The 17,354-nt window shown below is 45.8% G+C and overlaps 1 protein-coding gene across 1 annotated transcript; it reads right to left on the bottom strand.

Annotated features, from left to right (window-relative positions):
- Positions 1 to 14,618: 14,618 nt before the first annotated feature.
- On the bottom strand, positions 14,619 to 16,439 carry LOC133118744 (cystatin-like). The gene is made up of 3 exons (XM_061228930.1): positions 16,137 to 16,439; positions 15,413 to 15,523; positions 14,619 to 14,859 (listed from the first exon to the last, which is right to left on the bottom strand). Exons 1-3 carry the CDS (start codon positions 16,344 to 16,346, stop codon positions 14,779 to 14,781), a joined length of 402 nt encoding a protein of 133 aa, XP_061084914.1. The 5' UTR covers positions 16,347 to 16,439; the 3' UTR covers positions 14,619 to 14,778.
- Positions 16,440 to 17,354: the final 915 nt, after the last annotated feature.

Genomic DNA, 17,354 nt, shown 5'->3' with positions numbered 1-17,354 from the left:
AAATGCAAAGAGAGTGGATGTTCAGGGTCTTTAATATTATACAGTTACCTGCTGACTGTACTAAAAACAACCACGATTTAGATTTCAACATTAAATAATCTCTCAAAGACGGGATGAGTAGCCATTACATTACATTAGAGGCATTTAGCCGACGCTCTGATCCAGAGCAACATACAATAAAGTGCAAATCAAACCCAGGGCAAGTGCGTTGAGGACCCTCGAGGAAAGTACAGTTCCAGTATTGTGTAATATATTGCAGGTCAGAACAGGGGTGCTGTTCTACCTGTATCTAAAAGTAGTACCCCCCTTCACATAAAACGCTATTCTTTTCTAAGGCAACTTGCATAGATTGCACGACCACTCCACTTCTTAATATTTCTCACGACAACACATCTTTGACCAGGAGCCAGTTGGATAAAACGTTTATTGAAACTTTATTGAAGATTATTGAAGTCTATTTGCAAGAGTTCCAAAAGGAAATCATTCAAACCACACTTTGCCACTCCTTTGAAGACTCACTGCTTGTCAAAAGTTGAATCAATGAAAATGAAAAGTTTGTTTCTGTTAAATGCTCTCCTTTTTTCCTCAGTGATTAAAAAAATAAGTTGTATTCTCATTTGTAGTTCATTTGTAGAACTTGCTAGCTTGGTTCTTCGTATATGAAAACATATATGCAGTAAAACTACTTCAAAATGCTTCAATATAGCCTAACGCACTCAAAGGGCATGTGGTCCAGTAATGTACTTGCCTGTATTGTTTTCATTAACACTCTCCTGTGCTGATGTTGTGCTGCTCTCAGGCTCTGTCTGCCTATTAGACTAAACCATTCTGTCACATTTGCTAACACAAAACTAGTGGCTTTTTGCATGAATTGTACTTGTTCCACTCTACTTCACCGCCTAAACCTCAGTATTTACCTGCTTCAGATTCTAAAACTAAACTGTATTAAATATACCAGCACCGGTATAGATGTTCAGTGCTATTCAGTGCATTTATATTGGATGATGATTATTATAAAAAGTTCAACTTCAAATTAATTTTTTTGATCACACACTATGAAACAAATGCATAACGTTTGCTTGCAATGTTCTGGAAAACAATTCCAATTCCAAAACAATTTGGAAATGAATAAACCTTGGAGCAGTGTAAAGTGTGCAAACTAAACTTTAATTACTGGGTTAAATAATCATAGCGGCAGAATTTACATTGGTCAGGGCAATCGATTTCCTGTTAGCAGACCACAACACCAGCCAAAGCTTTCCTGGAACTGGCAAGTGCAAAGGTGCCTACAGGCTTGGCAGCCCGACACTCTGTCCCAAAACATTGTGCAATACTGTACAATAATTCAAGCTTTCATGACTGTTAGAAGTTGGAAATTACCCATTGTACCTTTAAACACAACACATACAATCTGGTGCGTACACACACTGCACCACGTGAAAACATACATTCTCACTTGTGTGTGAGCTGTAAACCATGATGGTACCGGTCATGCGTGATCTCTGTATGTGCCGAGGATTAGATGGTCTGTATCTGTGTTCAGAAGACGGACTTTGTGTGTGACTCTCCCTCTTACTCTTTCAGATGGACTTCTTGAAGAATCCATGTCCTGAAATTAGTGTCAGTACTAGCCCTGGTATGGCATATTGTCATAACAACACAAAAAAGATCAGATGAGATCGTCCGGTATCTATAAAAAGGGGACAGGTCTCCCCAATAAAAGAATATTTTATTTCAAAATGCAACCCTTTATAAATGAATGCATTTGAGTTCCACTAAAATTGATATTTTTGTACTGCTAGCCAAGTTTGTATGTTCTTTTCTATTATGTAGTCTGTAGGGTTGTTATGAGCATGGCCCAGACCAGGGCCATGGATGATGTCATGGATTATTGGATCACACATAGTTAGACCAAGCACTTGGTTTGTTGTGCTATTCCATACACAGAATGTCTGGAAAAAACACTTGAGGTCCTCTTTCCATAGAAACACTGGACTCTCAAGCACATATGCAATCCCCCAAGTGGGCAGGGCTTCTCCCAACATGGTCATCTCAGCTGTGATTCCTTCCCACTCTGTTCAGGCCTGTCCACACCAAGAACGATCACTATAACTATGATTTATAACAGTAACGATGTGAGCATCCACACCAAGAACGATCACTATAACGATGATTTAAAACAATAACGATGTGAGCATCCACACCAAGAACGATAACTATTACTGCAGCTATAACTGATTATAACAATAACGATGTGAGCATCCACACCAAGAACGATCACTATAACTATGATTTATAACAATAACGATGTGAGCATCCACACCAAGAACGATAACTATAACTATGATTTATAACAATAACGATGTGAGCATCCACACCAAGAACGATAACTATAACTATGATTCACAACAATAACGATGTGAGCATCCACACCGATGAATGATAACTCTATAACTGCAACTATAACTATGATTATAACAATAATGATGTGAGCATCCACACCAAGAACGATAACTATAACTGCAACTATTACTATGATTATAACAATAACGATGTGAGCATCCACACCAAGAATGATAATTATAACTGCAACTGTACAAAAGGCTCAGGACTTCTATTCTGTTTATTTCTCCTTTTCATGCTTATGAACTTTTAATTTGATATTCCCAGCACCTACGTTAAGACGCGAGACCTATTGTTTACTTTTGGCTGGCGCGCTGTTGAAGTAGCAACTTCATTGCTCTCCGTGTTGTCTGAGCAAAGTATACCCGGTAGCTTAAAGTGTGCGTCTATGAACGAAGTAAGTTTTCTAATATGAAGTTAAGGCTGTATGTTAAGCTAGGAAATGTGTTGGGAGAAGTGAATTGCCTGTTGCTAGTTTAAGCGAGGGAGAAAAATGTTCGCACTTATAGCATTTACTACCGTGTTGGCTGACGTTATTATTAGCTGCTAAATTACGCGTATTGTGCCAGCACACAGACCTTTATCAGGCGCATATATGCCAAATGTGTTATTTGGTTTATCTGTATGCTTAGTTTGCTTAGTACTGTGTAAGGACATAGTTTACTGGTATTATCTAGCTGGTCATTTGCCTGCTTGTTGCTCGGTGATGCTGCAAGCTGACTAGCTTGTTAACTATGACACATGCATGCGTGCTACGTTGTAGCCCTATGCTTATTATTATTTCTCTCTATTTTCAGAACCACACACTAGCCATCTACTCAATGTAGAGAAAGAACTGGAATATACACACACCTTGTTGCACTGTGATATCTTGTGGATAATACAAGTGATTGCATCCAATCCCGTCTCCTCATTCTGTGTCCTCTCTCACGTGCGCCCCTCCTGCCCTGAACATTCTGGCCTTGAAGTAGTGTTCTGGCCGACACTCCAGATTGTGTGCGGTGTTAAAATACGAACAGCCCTATACAGTCCTACCCATCCATAGAGTCTAACCCATCTACTAACCCTCACCCACATTAATGGTCCTTCGAGCCGGATCTACATTGCACTCAATCTAGCTCAATATGGATGTTCATGGATATGAAGCCTATGGTGCGCGCCCCAGACGCCCCCCTCTTCGTTTTGAAGACTATGAGGTAAATCTCCATGGCCTTGGATCGCACTGGCGCAGACACGACAGAGAACAGATGACTCACATGAAGGGAGCGGCCGAGAAGACCACCCTCACCTCTCAGTATTCTACTCCACTACGCCCGCCGCTGAACCGGGATGCTGCCCTCAAAATCGAAGCATGCTACGCACTCAAAGGTCTGCTGCATGACCAGGAGGAACAGCTAGCCCACCAGCTACATCAAGACGGAGGAGAAGAGAGGTCACGTGGTCATCTTACCCCCGGTTATGGCCTGCGCCACGAAACCCAACAAGCCGCAGTCATCACAACAGAGTTAGAGGAGATCCAGAATGAGCGGCGCCTGCTTCAGCAGTCTCATCAGCGTATGTCAGCCGACCTGGAAGAACTAAAAGAAGTCCGCGCAGACCTGCAACAGCTGGTCAGTGCTGCGCGCAGCCTCCAACAGTCACAAGAAGTGTCTGACAACCACCTGAACCCAGTGAAAGCCGATGAGGATGATGACTGGCCCCTACCGCCACCGCCGCTATGCGACGGAGATGCAACTAGCAACCAACCTGAGATTGAACGCCTCGACAGACTTATGATTGAACTGCAAGAAATGAAAGCTGACACTTTAGCAGCCAAGCAGAACCAGTCAACACCAGACCAGCTGCGGCCAGCAGGCCCAGCCCAGAGACCCACCAGGGCTAGTCACCCCATGTATGCTCCCGCGGCTATCCCGCTACAGCCTCCTGCCTGGTCCGGTGTGGCTTCAGCACCACACAGGTACACCTCCACGCCATATGAAGTGCCTGTAAACCCACCAGTACGCCGCCAACAGCCTCCTCAGCACCCTCTCTACACACCAAGTTGGCCATCCTTGTACCCAAGGCCATCTTATCAGAGCCCCAGTTTGGACACAGCGTACCGTGGCCCTCGTCCAACCATTCCCAACCTCTCACATCGAGACCCTGGTGAGTTCGCCCACCTCAAGATCGCCTTAGAGAACTTGTTACCCCCTTACAGCTCAGAAGTGTTTAAGTATCAAGTGCTCACAGACCACCTTAAGCTGGAGGAGGCCAAACTGATTGCTGACGCTTACCTCCACTCCCGTACACCCTTTACTGACACCATGATGGCTCTGAATGAGAAGTTTGGCCAACCACACCAGTTAGCGCTGAAGCGAATTGCCACAGTAATGGACTCACCCGACATCAGGCGTGGAAATGTGGCTGCCTTCGAAAGATTCTCTCTTCAGATCCAGTCGCTGGTGGGTATGTTAAAGACGCTTGGTGCTGATGGAGAAGTGGAGCTGCAGTGCGGTTCCCATGTTGCTCGCCTGCTCAGCAAGTTACCACCCGAGCAGCGAACGGAGTTCCGCAGATGCACGTTCAGTCAGTCAGGCAATACCTACACCCTCAACGACCTAGCCGAATGGCTGAAGTACGAGTCCTGGTGCCAAGATTTCGATGGTCAGCTATCCTCCACAGCAGGCAAAGACAACCAGAATAGTCTGAAGCCTCACAAGCAATTCGGAAAACATCCTGTCACTGTGCTGCATGGATCAGAGAACACACAGAGGGAAATTAAACCTCCCAGTAGCTCTCCTACCAATGGTAAGCCTTCACCTTACTGTGCCTTCTGTGATAACCGTGAACATCACCTAAGCCAGTGTGCAGCCATAAGTAAACTCAACAAAGACCAGCTGACGGAGTGGATAAAGTCCAACAAAAGATGCTGGCGCTGTGCTCGCCCACACCAAGCAGCCCAGTGCAATTTGAAGAAGCCCTGCAAGCTGTGCAATGGTCGCCATCTTCAAGTCCTACACGATGTCAATACGGGGCAGCAGAAGGGAACAACACAGGCAGTGGTGAATCAGGATAGAGGTGAGGTGTCAACAAGTGTGTTTTACCTCGACCGGCCAACAGAGGGCAGCCGGATCCTGCTCAAAGTCATCCCAGTGTCCCTGCACCACGGCAGCCGCACCCTCGATACCTATGCGGTATTGGACGACGGGTCGGAGAGAACGATGCTGCTGCCAACAGCTGCTCGGAAATTAGGCCTCCAAGGCACACCAGAAAACCTGCCGTTACGCACCATCAGACAGGACGTGCAGACCCTCCAGGGCAACTGTGTCTCCTTCCTCATCTCACCCAAGGCTTGGCCAAAGACCCGCTATCGCATCACCAACGCCTTCACAGCAGCTAACATCGACCTCGCAGATCATACTTACCCCATCGAAGCACTCCAAAAAAAGTATAAGCATCTGTCCGGGCTACCCCTCCAGCCATTCAAGAAGATCCAACCACTGCTGCTCATAGGCAGTGACCATCCACACCTCGTCACTCCAACTGAGCCTGTGCGTCTGGGCCCCCCCGGCGGCCCTGCTGCCATCCACACCCGGCTGGGCTGGACGCTACAGGGCCCCTCCAGTGTCATCTGCCGATCGAACAGCCCACAGCAGTGCCTGTTGACCTCTGTCCCCCCTCAGGTGAGCGAGCTAATGAAGCATGTGGAGAAACTCTGGCAGACGGATGTCATACCCCTCAGGAGCAGCAAAGTGGTGACGCGCTCGCAACAAGACAACACCACCCGTGGGGAGGTTGATGGTATATTGCGCTATGCCACTCCATTGCTGCGCCGCAAAGATATGCCACGCCTCCAGGCTACCCCTGACGCCGTCATCCCTAGCTTGAGGGGAGTCGAGAGAAGACTCCAGAGAGATCCTAAAAAGGCCAAGGTGTACCGGGCAGAGATTGAAAAGTTGATCCAAGCAGGGTCAGTTGTCAGGCTTGACCCATCAGAACTGAACCGGGGAGATGAGGCATGGTACATCCCCCACCACCTTGTTAGCCATAATGGCAAGCACCGCCTTGTCTTCAACTGCTCATTCCAACATCGAGGGTACAACCTGAATGACTACCTCTTACCTGGGCCTACCCTAGGGGCATCGCTGCTGGGAGTTCTCCTCAGATTTCGGGAACATGCAATAGCCATAAGTGGAGACATAAAGAGCATGTTCCACCAAGTTCGACTGCTCCCCAAAGATCGCCCTCTCCTGCGTTTTGTGTGGCGCGACCTGCGCCAAGATGAGCCGGCGGCAGTATATGAATGGCAGGTACTCCCGTTTGGCACCACATGTAGCCCGTGCTGTGCTACATTTGCCTTGCAACGCCACACAAGAGATAACAGCCAGCCAGAAGATGAGGTGAGAAACTCCATTGAGAAATGCTTTTATGTGGACAATTGCCTCCAGAGTCTTCCCTCCAGCACAGCGGCACGAGACCTGGTGGACAAGCTGAGAGCCCTCCTGTCCTCAGCTGGCTTTGTGCTTCGGCAGTGGGCCAGCAATAAACCTAGCGTCATTAGCCACCTCCCCGAAGATGCTAGGTCCAACAGCGCAGAACTCTGGCTTGCACAAGATAACACAGACAGTCCAGAGTCCACACTAGGCCTCAGCTGGCACTTCTCCACTGACATGCTGGGGTACAAACATCGTCCAGTCCAGTATGGTGAGCCCACCATGCGCAACATCTACAAGGTGCTCGCCAGCCAATACGACCCCTTAGGCTTCATCCTGCCGTATACAACGAGAGCCAAGATGCTGGTGAGATGCCTGTGGGACAAGCAGAGAGGATGGGATGACACCCAGCTTCCTCCAGACCTCGTCCAGCAGTGGAGAGACTGGGAAGAAGAGCTACGCTTCCTCCCTCAAGTAAGCCTCAGTCGTCCGTACACACCTAAGGCCATCGCTGCCTCAGTGAGAGAAAGAGAGCTGCACATCTTTTGTGACGCATCTGAGCAGGCCTATGGTGCGGTGGCGTATCTTAGAGTGGTGGACAACGATGGCACCGTGCACCTGGCCTTCGTGATGGCCCGATCCCGGGTAGCCCCAAGACATCTGCACTCAATGCCCCGGCTGGAGCTGTGTGGTGCACTCACAGGAGCCCAGCTCTCCAAACTCCTTAGTGATGAGCTCACTTTGGAGGTTCAGAAGACCGTCATGTGGTCCGACTCTACAACTGTACTGGCCTGGCTGCGATCTGAATCCTGCCGCTACAAGGTCTTTGTTGGCACTCGCGTAGCGGAGATCCAAGAGATGACCAACCAGCACACCTGGCGATACGTCGACTCGGCACAGAACCCTGCCGATGATATCACCCGTGGCAAAACACTGCAGGACCTGGTAAGGCCCAACAGATGGAGTCAAGGGCCCTCCTTTCTTCTTACGGATCCTAACCAGTGGCCTGCTGACCCTACCAATGCAGTGGGAGACCCTCCAGATACCACTGAGTTGCGCAAACTAACTTTCTGTGGTGTGACATCTGTAGCTGCAAATCAGTCTGACTCAGACCTCCTCCAACATAGCACATGGAAGGAACTGCTACAAGCCACTGTCCAGGAGCTTCATGGGGTGGCTACAGAGGAGAGCTGCGCTAATGCAGAGGATTACCGCCAGGCTGAGAGACTGCTCCTTAACAGGGCACAGCGAGACAGCTTCCCTGAAGAACTCCGTCTCCTTAAAGCAGGGAAACCTGTTCAGCGCAGCAGCCGCCTCCTGAACCTGTCCCCAGAGTTGGACGTCACCGGAGAGCTCATCAGGGTCGGTGGTCGTCTCCGCCGGTCCGAAAATCTGGCGTACACCAGCCTACACCCGGTGGTGCTGGATCCCTCACATCCAGTAACCTGCCTCCTCATACAGGACTTCGACAGCCGTCTGAAGCACCCAGGACCAGAACGTGTCTTTGCTGAAATCCGACGCACGTACTGGATTCTGCGGGGAAGAGAGGCAGTCCGTCGCTTCCAAAGAACTTGTACAGAATGCCGCCGCTGGAAAGCAAAGCCTACAGTCCCCAGAATGGCTGACTTACCTGTAGCCCGCCTCCGTCTCTTTAAGCCTGCTTTCCACTCGACAGGCGTCGACTGCTTCGGGCCGTTTGAGGTCAGAGTGGGGCGGCGCACAGAAAAGAGGTGGGGAATAATATTTAAATGCCTCACTGTCAGGGCTGTACACCTTGACGTCCTGACCTCGATTGACACCGACTCCTTTCTAATGGCCCTACGTCGGTTTATTGCTAGGAGGGGAAGACCTGCCGAGCTCTACTCAGACCAGGGCACTAACTTTAGAGGTGGCGAGAGAGAGCTGAGCGAGGCATTTGCAGCAATGTCCGCTGACCTCCAGCTGCTCCTTGCCCCACAGAAAATTGACTTCCGCTTCAATCCTCCTGCTGCCCCCCACTTTGGGGGTGTGTGGGAGCGGGAGATCCGATCCGTGAAGACCGCCTTGTACACCACAGTCGGTGCACAGCCCCTACAGGAAGAGGTCCTCCGCACCGTCCTCATCGAAGTGGAAGGGATCCTGAACGCCAAGCCATTGGGCTACGTTCCATCTGATGTCAGCGATCCAGACCCCGTGACACCCAACTGCCTACTGATGGGGCGGCCTGACGCGTCCCTGCCTCAGGTCGTCTACCCCAAGGACGAGCTCCTCAGTCGTAGGCGGTGGAAGCATGCACAAGTGCTTGCTGACCACTTCTGGGCCCGTTTCATTCGACTGTATCTACCTGGGCTGCAGGCCCGGTCGAAGTGGCAGTCATCTCCAGCCGATGTCACAGAGGGCTCTGTGGCAATGATCGTGGACCCCCAGTTGCCGAGGGCCTTGTGGCCGACTGGGCACATTGTAAAGGTTCACCCTAGTCCTGATGGCCACATCAGGTCAGCAGATGTAAGGGTCAAGGACAGAACGTACACACGGCCAGTCGCCCGGCTGGTTATCCTGCCTGCCCTTCCGGCTGAAGACAGCAGCCACCCCCTTTGAGTCTTGTTTAAGTTAGTGTAGCCTTTTGAGTGGTGCAAATGTAACTTGTACATTTGGGGGCGGCTGTACAAAAGGCTCAGGACTTCTATTCTGTTTATTTCTCCTTTTCATGCTTATGAACTTTTAATTTGATATTCCCAGCACCTACGTTAAGACGCGAGACCTATTGTTTACTTTTGGCTGGCGCGCTGTTGAAGTAGCAACTTCATTGCTCTCCGTGTTGTCTGAGCAAAGTATACCCGGTAGCTTAAAGTGTGCGTCTATGAACGAAGTAAGTTTTCTAATATGAAGTTAAGGCTGTATGTTAAGCTAGGAAATGTGTTGGGAGAAGTGAATTGCCTGTTGCTAGTTTAAGCGAGGGAGAAAAATGTTCGCACTTATAGCATTTACTACCGTGTTGGCTGACGTTATTATTAGCTGCTAAATTACGCGTATTGTGCCAGCACACAGACCTTTATCAGGCGCATATATGCCAAATGTGTTATTTGGTTTATCTGTATGCTTAGTTTGCTTAGTACTGTGTAAGGACATAGTTTACTGGTATTATCTAGCTGGTCATTTGCCTGCTTGTTGCTCGGTGATGCTGCAAGCTGACTAGCTTGTTAACTATGACACATGCATGCGTGCTACGTTGTAGCCCTATGCTTATTATTATTTCTCTCTATTTTCAGAACCACACACTAGCCATCTACTCAATGTAGAGAAAGAACTGGAATATACACACACCTTGTTGCACTGTGATATCTTGTGGATAATACAAGTGATTGCATCCAATCCCGTCTCCTCATTCTGTGTCCTCTCTCACGTGCGCCCCTCCTGCCCTGAACATTCTGGCCTTGAAGTAGTGTTCTGGCCGACACTCCAGATTGTGTGCGGTGTTAAAATACGAACAGCCCTATACAGTCCTACCCATCCATAGAGTCTAACCCATCTACTAACCCTCACCCACAGCAACTATAACAATGATTGTAACAATAACGATGTGAGCATCATCACAATGAACAATAACATTCTGTAAACTTTGTCTCTCGCCTATGTCATCTGCCATTTTGAACGTGACTCACAGCAAATTTGGATGGATTTTGATCCTATCAGTTTTCTATCATTCAAGGAGCTAGAAATCACTCTGACTGATCCTAGTGATATCGTTCGTTACTCTCCTTTTCCTGATATTTATGGTGTGAATTTTTATAGTTGTGGTTATAGTTGTAGTTCTCGGTGTAGACAGGTCTTTAGTCCCTCTGCTTCCTACCTGTCTGAATGAACTGAAACGTGAAATTAGGGACTGTCCCACTCTCCTTTAAAATAAACAAATTAGCAATTGACTGATTTGATCAATTGAAAATCTTTGGAAGACCTCAAATATAAATCTATCAGAGTAAAGTATTGTACTGTATGTAACTAATGTATTATTTGCTTCGACTTAAAGTCTGTTTTTGTATCAATGACTCTCCAGTCCAGTTGTATTAGTAATATTGAAATTATATTTTTCCATTGTTTTGTATTTTTACACAAAGTAATAAAACAACTGAATTCAGTAAAATGTGTGATATATTTTGTGGAATTAATTGTTATTCAACTCATCACTGTAACACTTTGGACTAATGTACAGTGGTGTATAATGTATTCACATATGTTTATTTGGGGTATAATAATTAAGCACATGTTGCTTTAAGTTTAAGGGACATTTATTCAGTTCCATTAAGCTCATACTCATCAATTGTATACTGGACGTTCACAGAAATATGTGCCCTCATGTGGTGCACTTGCATATTTCACACTATCTTAAATGTGAATAATTATTCAGGATTTTGTTTTTACCAAATTCAGTGAACAACCGCCTATAGTGAAGTGGTTTATAAATATGAATGCAGTTTTATTTTACTAGGCAAGAGGAAGTCTCTCCCGGCTTGTGCAAAGGTGTGCTTTCGAGGGAACTGCATTTAAAACCTGTAGGTTGCAGGTTTAATTCCCAGTTAGAGTATCACGTTGTATCTTTAAGCAAGCTACTTTACCTTATCCTCTCTACAAATTCAAATGTGTAACAAATAAAAACGCATCATACTGGCCAGAAAAAAGAGACGGTGAAGCATGCTGAGCTCAGAAAATCCCCTGATAAATGGGCGTTTGGACGTGAAACAACGTTTTACTCTGAGTCAAAAACACACTTCTAAACTGCATTTTTTTTAGCTTTACATTACATTACATTATTGGCATTTGGCAGACGCTCTTATCCAGAGCGACGTACAACAAAGTGCATACCCATAACCAGGGATAAGTTCGCTGAAAGACCCTTGAGGGAAGTACAATTTCAACTGCTACCTGTACAACAAAGATAAGGACAAGGGCCAATTTCTTTTTTTCTTTTTTTTTTTTGAACAAAGAAACAAACAACAGGGCGAAAGTGACCAAAGTTAACTGTCCAAACACTGCTTACCTAGCCAACTAAGAATACTGATACACAAAGCAAGTCACAGAGACAACAATTAAGGTTCACAGGGAGGTAGGGAGGGATGGGGAGAGGTGCTGCTTGAAGAGGTGTGTCTTCAGCTTGCGCTTGAAGACACTTGCACTTGTAAGTCGCTTTGGATTAAAAGCGTCTGCCAAATGACTAAAATGTAAAATGTAAGGTGGGGAGAGATTCTACAGTTCTGACCTCAACGGGGAGTTCATTCCACCACCGTGGAGCCAGAACAGACAGTAGTCGTGAGCATGAGGTGGAGGTTCGGAGAGGGGGAGGTGCCAAGCGGCCTGTGGAGGCTGAACGAAGAGGTCTGGCAGGGGTGTAGGGTCTGATGATTTTTTGTAGATAAGCTGGGGAAGACCCCTTAACTGCTTGGAAGGCTAGCACCAATGTTTTGAATTTGATGCGAGCCATGACAGGCAGCCAGTGGAGGGAAGTAAGCAGGGGGGTGACGTGAGTATTTGGGAAGGTTGAAGACCAGACGAGCTACTGCATTCTGGATAAGTTGGAGGGGTCTGATGGCACTGGGAGGCCAGCCAAGAGGGAATTGCAGTAGTCCAGGCGGGACTACTTGTCAAGGAGAAGCACAGACGCCTTGAGAACATATTTTGGTAGGTAACTAACCACTGCATGTGAAATCATTTGCCTGGGTTATATGTGTGCACAGCTTGGTATTTCAATATTTTCACTATGGAACTGACTGAACACACCTGACTAATCAGAAACAACTGTGAAGCCACTTGTCCCAAATGTTTACTTGGAGATATTTATTATCCAATATTTTCCATCAGAAATATTGACTTTTATTTAGACCGTGTAACATTGTTGTTCAGGCTTAATTGGCAACAGATTGCAACACTTTCGACTGAGAGTGGAAGTTAAGCCGAAAGGTCCCGCTCTATGGAGTGAATTTTCATAAATACGAGAGCGCAAAATGAGGACTGCTCTCTCCGTAGCAATCGCACATAAGGCCTTAAAAGTGAAAACAGGAGGTTCGTCATTTTGGTGGAGGAAGCAATGGCGAGTACGAAGACAGGACACTGAGATTAACAGTTTCTTAGAAGCTAAAACGAAGCCACCAGATAATCACCCGGTTATCTCAATGTAACCGCAGTTTCGGTATTTTTTTTTAAGGTGAAGTATTTCACTCATTTTCAACATGAAATTGAGAGGAATGAGGAGGACAGACATGCGAATTAACGGAATACTAACGACGGAGTTGGTCAGTTCAGGTGTGCATTGATGCAGTCGTGAATTGAAGCATCGACATTTTTCTATTTTATTGTTTTCTTTGAAGGGAAAATGAACAGCTCTGCTCTGCACGTGAGTACAACTTGTGTTCGTCGTAGAAAATGTATGAATATCTTGTAAGGGCTTGCGTGTTAAAATTTGTTCAGGTCATGACAAAAGACCAAGAAACTTTTTAAGACCGCGTCCACTTTTACCGAAGCAGCTGAGGAAACCGCGTCAGATGCCACACACTGCTCTATTGTTTCCTGAACATGATAGTTTTGTGTGTGTGTCAAAACTAAGTTAATATTTTCCACCGCTTCGAGTTGAACTGGCGGTGGGATGTCTGTTTTAGTTGGTGATTTAAGTGTATTTGAGGAAACGCCAGTTACTTCAGCCTTCTTTCCCTCTGAAACCGAGATATGAGACATTACCACTTGGTGGTGCTATTGGCTAAATCTGTTGATTTCATAATTGTGCTTGGACGGAAGAAGGCGGCAAGCATATCAGTAGGTTTTATTTCACACTGCTGCTTGTGTCATTGGAAGGATAATTTCTAAGAAAGTATTGGGGGTGACATCTCCCTCCAAACCTACTCGTATGCGTGATAGGCCTACCTTTTTTATTTTTTATTTTATTTTACCAAAGCCTATGTCCATAAACATTTAATTTCATGTATCTGAGTGTTACTTTTCGATTCAGAAAGTTGTAAACGTGGCTCTGAAATGAACTGAAAGCTCTGATTAAATAAACACACTGGACCGAGGGTAGAATGTGAAGCTCCGCATTTAGAAACAGCGAGGTTTCGTGAAACTGCCCTCGAATGAAGGCAAGATGGCCGACTGTTAACAAGACGGCAGTGGCACTGATATTTGGGTTTCCACATTTGGAATGTGCTCAAGTTAAAAGTGACTAGAACCTGAAAGGCTTTGATCAAATATTACCCCCTAGTCTATGTGTTGTAGCAGTAAAAAAGAAAAGAAAAGGGGGAGAAAAAAAGGCCAACAGAATGCTGGGATACATAGCCAAGAGTACTGAGTGTAAATCTAAGGAAGTTATACTCCCCTTATACAATAACCTTGTCAGCCCACACTTGTAGAGTATTGTGTGCAGTTCCAGGTACCATACTACACAAGACATAGAGGTGCTGGAAAAGGTTCAAAGAAGGACCACCATATTGATTCCATGTATAAAGAACGAAAGTGGCATGAATGGAAATCAATTCTGCACAGACATTTGGAAGTATTTCTTCACACAAGAGTGGTCACTGTGTGGCAAAATAAACAGTAGTACACTCTAGTGGTAAGAAAATGCATTGCTGGACTGAATGGCCTGTTCTCATCATAATGTATTTTTTTGTTATGTTGTGGGAAAACAACAGAGTGGCAAACTGAAAAAAGTGAGAGAGAAACATTGCAGTGTTTTAACAGTCATTTGTTAGGCTAGTTCCAATATTATTATTTATTGCAAAGCTTGTACTGCCAGCTCTACTTTTATTTTGTGGAATGAATAACAAACAGCCAAAAGAAAGATTGAGAAACGCACAAAAAATTTAATGGATTTCAGAAGATGGGTGAAGAAATATGGTTGATTTGGGTTGATTCAGTATCCACTAGCCAGGCTGATTCAGTAAGAGACTCTTATCTTCGGTGATTGAAGTTCGAGTAATGCAGCCTCTTCTTCTTGATGCATTTAAGCCACACAACCAGTTTGAAACATCTCGTGTCCACCATGCCAGGGGTTCTCCCACACGTGGAAAATGCATTTCTCTTGCTGAAACACATGAGAGAGAAAGCAAGTTATAAGAAATGTTTGTTTGTTTGTATCACTTGGTAGTGATGGGCAATGACTGTTGTTTTATGTGACTGAATGAATCGTGTGATCGGGGAGGAGGAGGTGGAGGTGGTTGGTACGTTGTGTGTATACAAAACTAATGAACAAAACTGTTCGGAAAAAGAGGAAAGTGTCCACAGCAGGTTTGTGTTCGTAAGAATTCAATAAAAAAAAATAAAAAAAATCAATAGGATGCTGTACAAAACGGGGCTTCTGCACTGAACATGAATAGTGTGTACAGAGAGATTGGGAATGTGGAGGTAGAAATGGATTGAACATGGATAGTGTGTACAGAGAGAGTGGGAATGTGGAGGTAGAAATGGACTGAACATGGATAGTGTGTACGGAGAGAGTGGGAATGTGGAGGTAGAAATGGACTGAACATGGATAGTGTGTACAGAGAGAGTGGGAGTGTGGAGGTAGAAATGGACTGAACATGGATAGTGTAGACAGAGAGAGTGGGAATGTGGAGGTAGAAATGGAGAAACATTACGAATGCGATGCGTTGGTCTTCATGTATATCACACTTGGTCTCGTCCTCGCCCTTTGCACAGTTGGTTGTGGCCATGTTCGCCGAGAGAATGTACATCATGCCTACGACCAGCTGTGTTCAGAAGCAATGCGTGCGTCATGAATTACCTGACATTACATTCATTTATTCAAGAGGATGAAGAACAGGTGAAGAACCACGTGAGATGCATTAGCAGTGGGGACAGTGGCTCTTACACCAGAAACGGTATACTTGCATCACGTGGGATACTGACCAGCACCCATACCATACAATATCGCATTACATTTATTTATAAAGAGCAGGAGTGACAGGAAGACAAATTTCATTTTCTTTTCCCACAAAATTATTCACCTGCACTCAGTGATCACTTCATTAGGTAGTCCTGTATATTAACTTGTTAATGCAAATATGTAATCAGTCAATCATGTGGCAGTAACTAAATGTGTAAATGCATAAAAGCATGCAGACATGGTCAAGAGGTTCAGCTGTTTTTCAGACCAAATGTCAGAATGTGGAAGACATGTGATCCAAGTGACTTTGACCGTGGAATGGTTGTTGGTGCCAGACAGGGTGGTTTGAATATCTCTGAGTATCTCTCTACTAAACAGATAATAATAAATTAAAAGAATCCAACCCAATCTCTTCCCCTCTCTTTAGCAATGGCAGGTTTGAACAGCTAACCCAGTTTGAAAATCAGCCAACTGACCTGTTGCTTGCCCGAGCCTGCACCTGTCATTTTTCTGAGGAAAGTAGTGTTTCTGTGACTGATGGTCTGATCCACAGCAAACTTCAAGGCTTTTTTGACATCTGGGTCATTCAGATCGGCGTCGGTGGGTCCTCCAATGATCCGCAGAGCGTCTGCCACCGCCAGAGACATCGCGAGGAGGGCCAGCGCCATCTTCCAACTGGCTGACATTTTGCAACAAACCTTCCGCCGCTTCTTCTTGTCTCTTTTTTGTGGCAGGCAGCCGTTGGGTGCAGTGATGCTCCGCTTGCCCAAACTAAGCGCTTATATAAGCACTTGTGTAATCCACTCGTCTTTGCTGAGCTGCTGGGCGGAACCTTCCGCGGAGGTGTCAGTTAAAACGAAGAGGCCAAATTGGCCGAAGAGAATTCAAGGTTGTATTTACGCTTCAGAACTGCATTGGCTTTGGGCAAGAGGCAGGAATGTACCCTGGACGGGCTGCCAGTCCGTCACTGGACCTTCCTGGCCCATCCTGGTTTGAACTGGACTCGTTTGTCTTCATGACCTGATACGGGCTCAAAAGCTTCTTGCGCAGCACTGTTCTGTAGTCAAATCATGCAGAAAAGGAGGAACCTGAATTGGGATGTTATCAGACTGGTTGTTTTCCAGAATCTAGGCAATCAGACGTATTGAATTGGGCTCTTGAATTATGAGCATTTTATGTTTCGTGAAAGAATGAGAAAATCGAAATATTCATCTTGTGGCAAGTTATCACTTCAAATGCAAAGAGAGGGGATGTTCAGGGTCTTTAATGTTATACAGTTACCCACTGACTGTACTAAAAACAACCACGATTTAGATTTCAACATTAAATTATCTCTCAAAGACGGGATGAGTAGCCATTACATTACATTAGAGGCATTTAGCCGACGCTCTGATCCAGAGCAACATACAATAAAGTGCAAATCAAACCCAGGGCAAGTGCGTTGAGGACCCTCGAGGAAAGTACAGTTCCAGTATTGTGTAATATATCGCAGGTCAGAACTGGGGTGCTGGCCTCCTACCTGTATCTAAAAGTAGTACCCCCCTTCACATAAAACGCTATTCTTTTCTAAGGCAACTGCATAGATTGCACGACCACTCCACTTCTTAATATTTCTCAAGACAACACCTCTTTGACCAGGAGCCAGTCGGATAAAACGTTTATTGAAACTTTATTGAAGATTATTGAAGTCTATT

The sequence above is a fragment of the Conger conger genome, chromosome 18 (assembly GCF_963514075.1).
Source record: "Conger conger chromosome 18, fConCon1.1, whole genome shotgun sequence".
Classification (NCBI taxonomy): Eukaryota; Metazoa; Chordata; class Actinopteri; order Anguilliformes; family Congridae; genus Conger; species Conger conger.
This window is presented reverse-complemented; position numbering and strand designations above follow the sequence as displayed.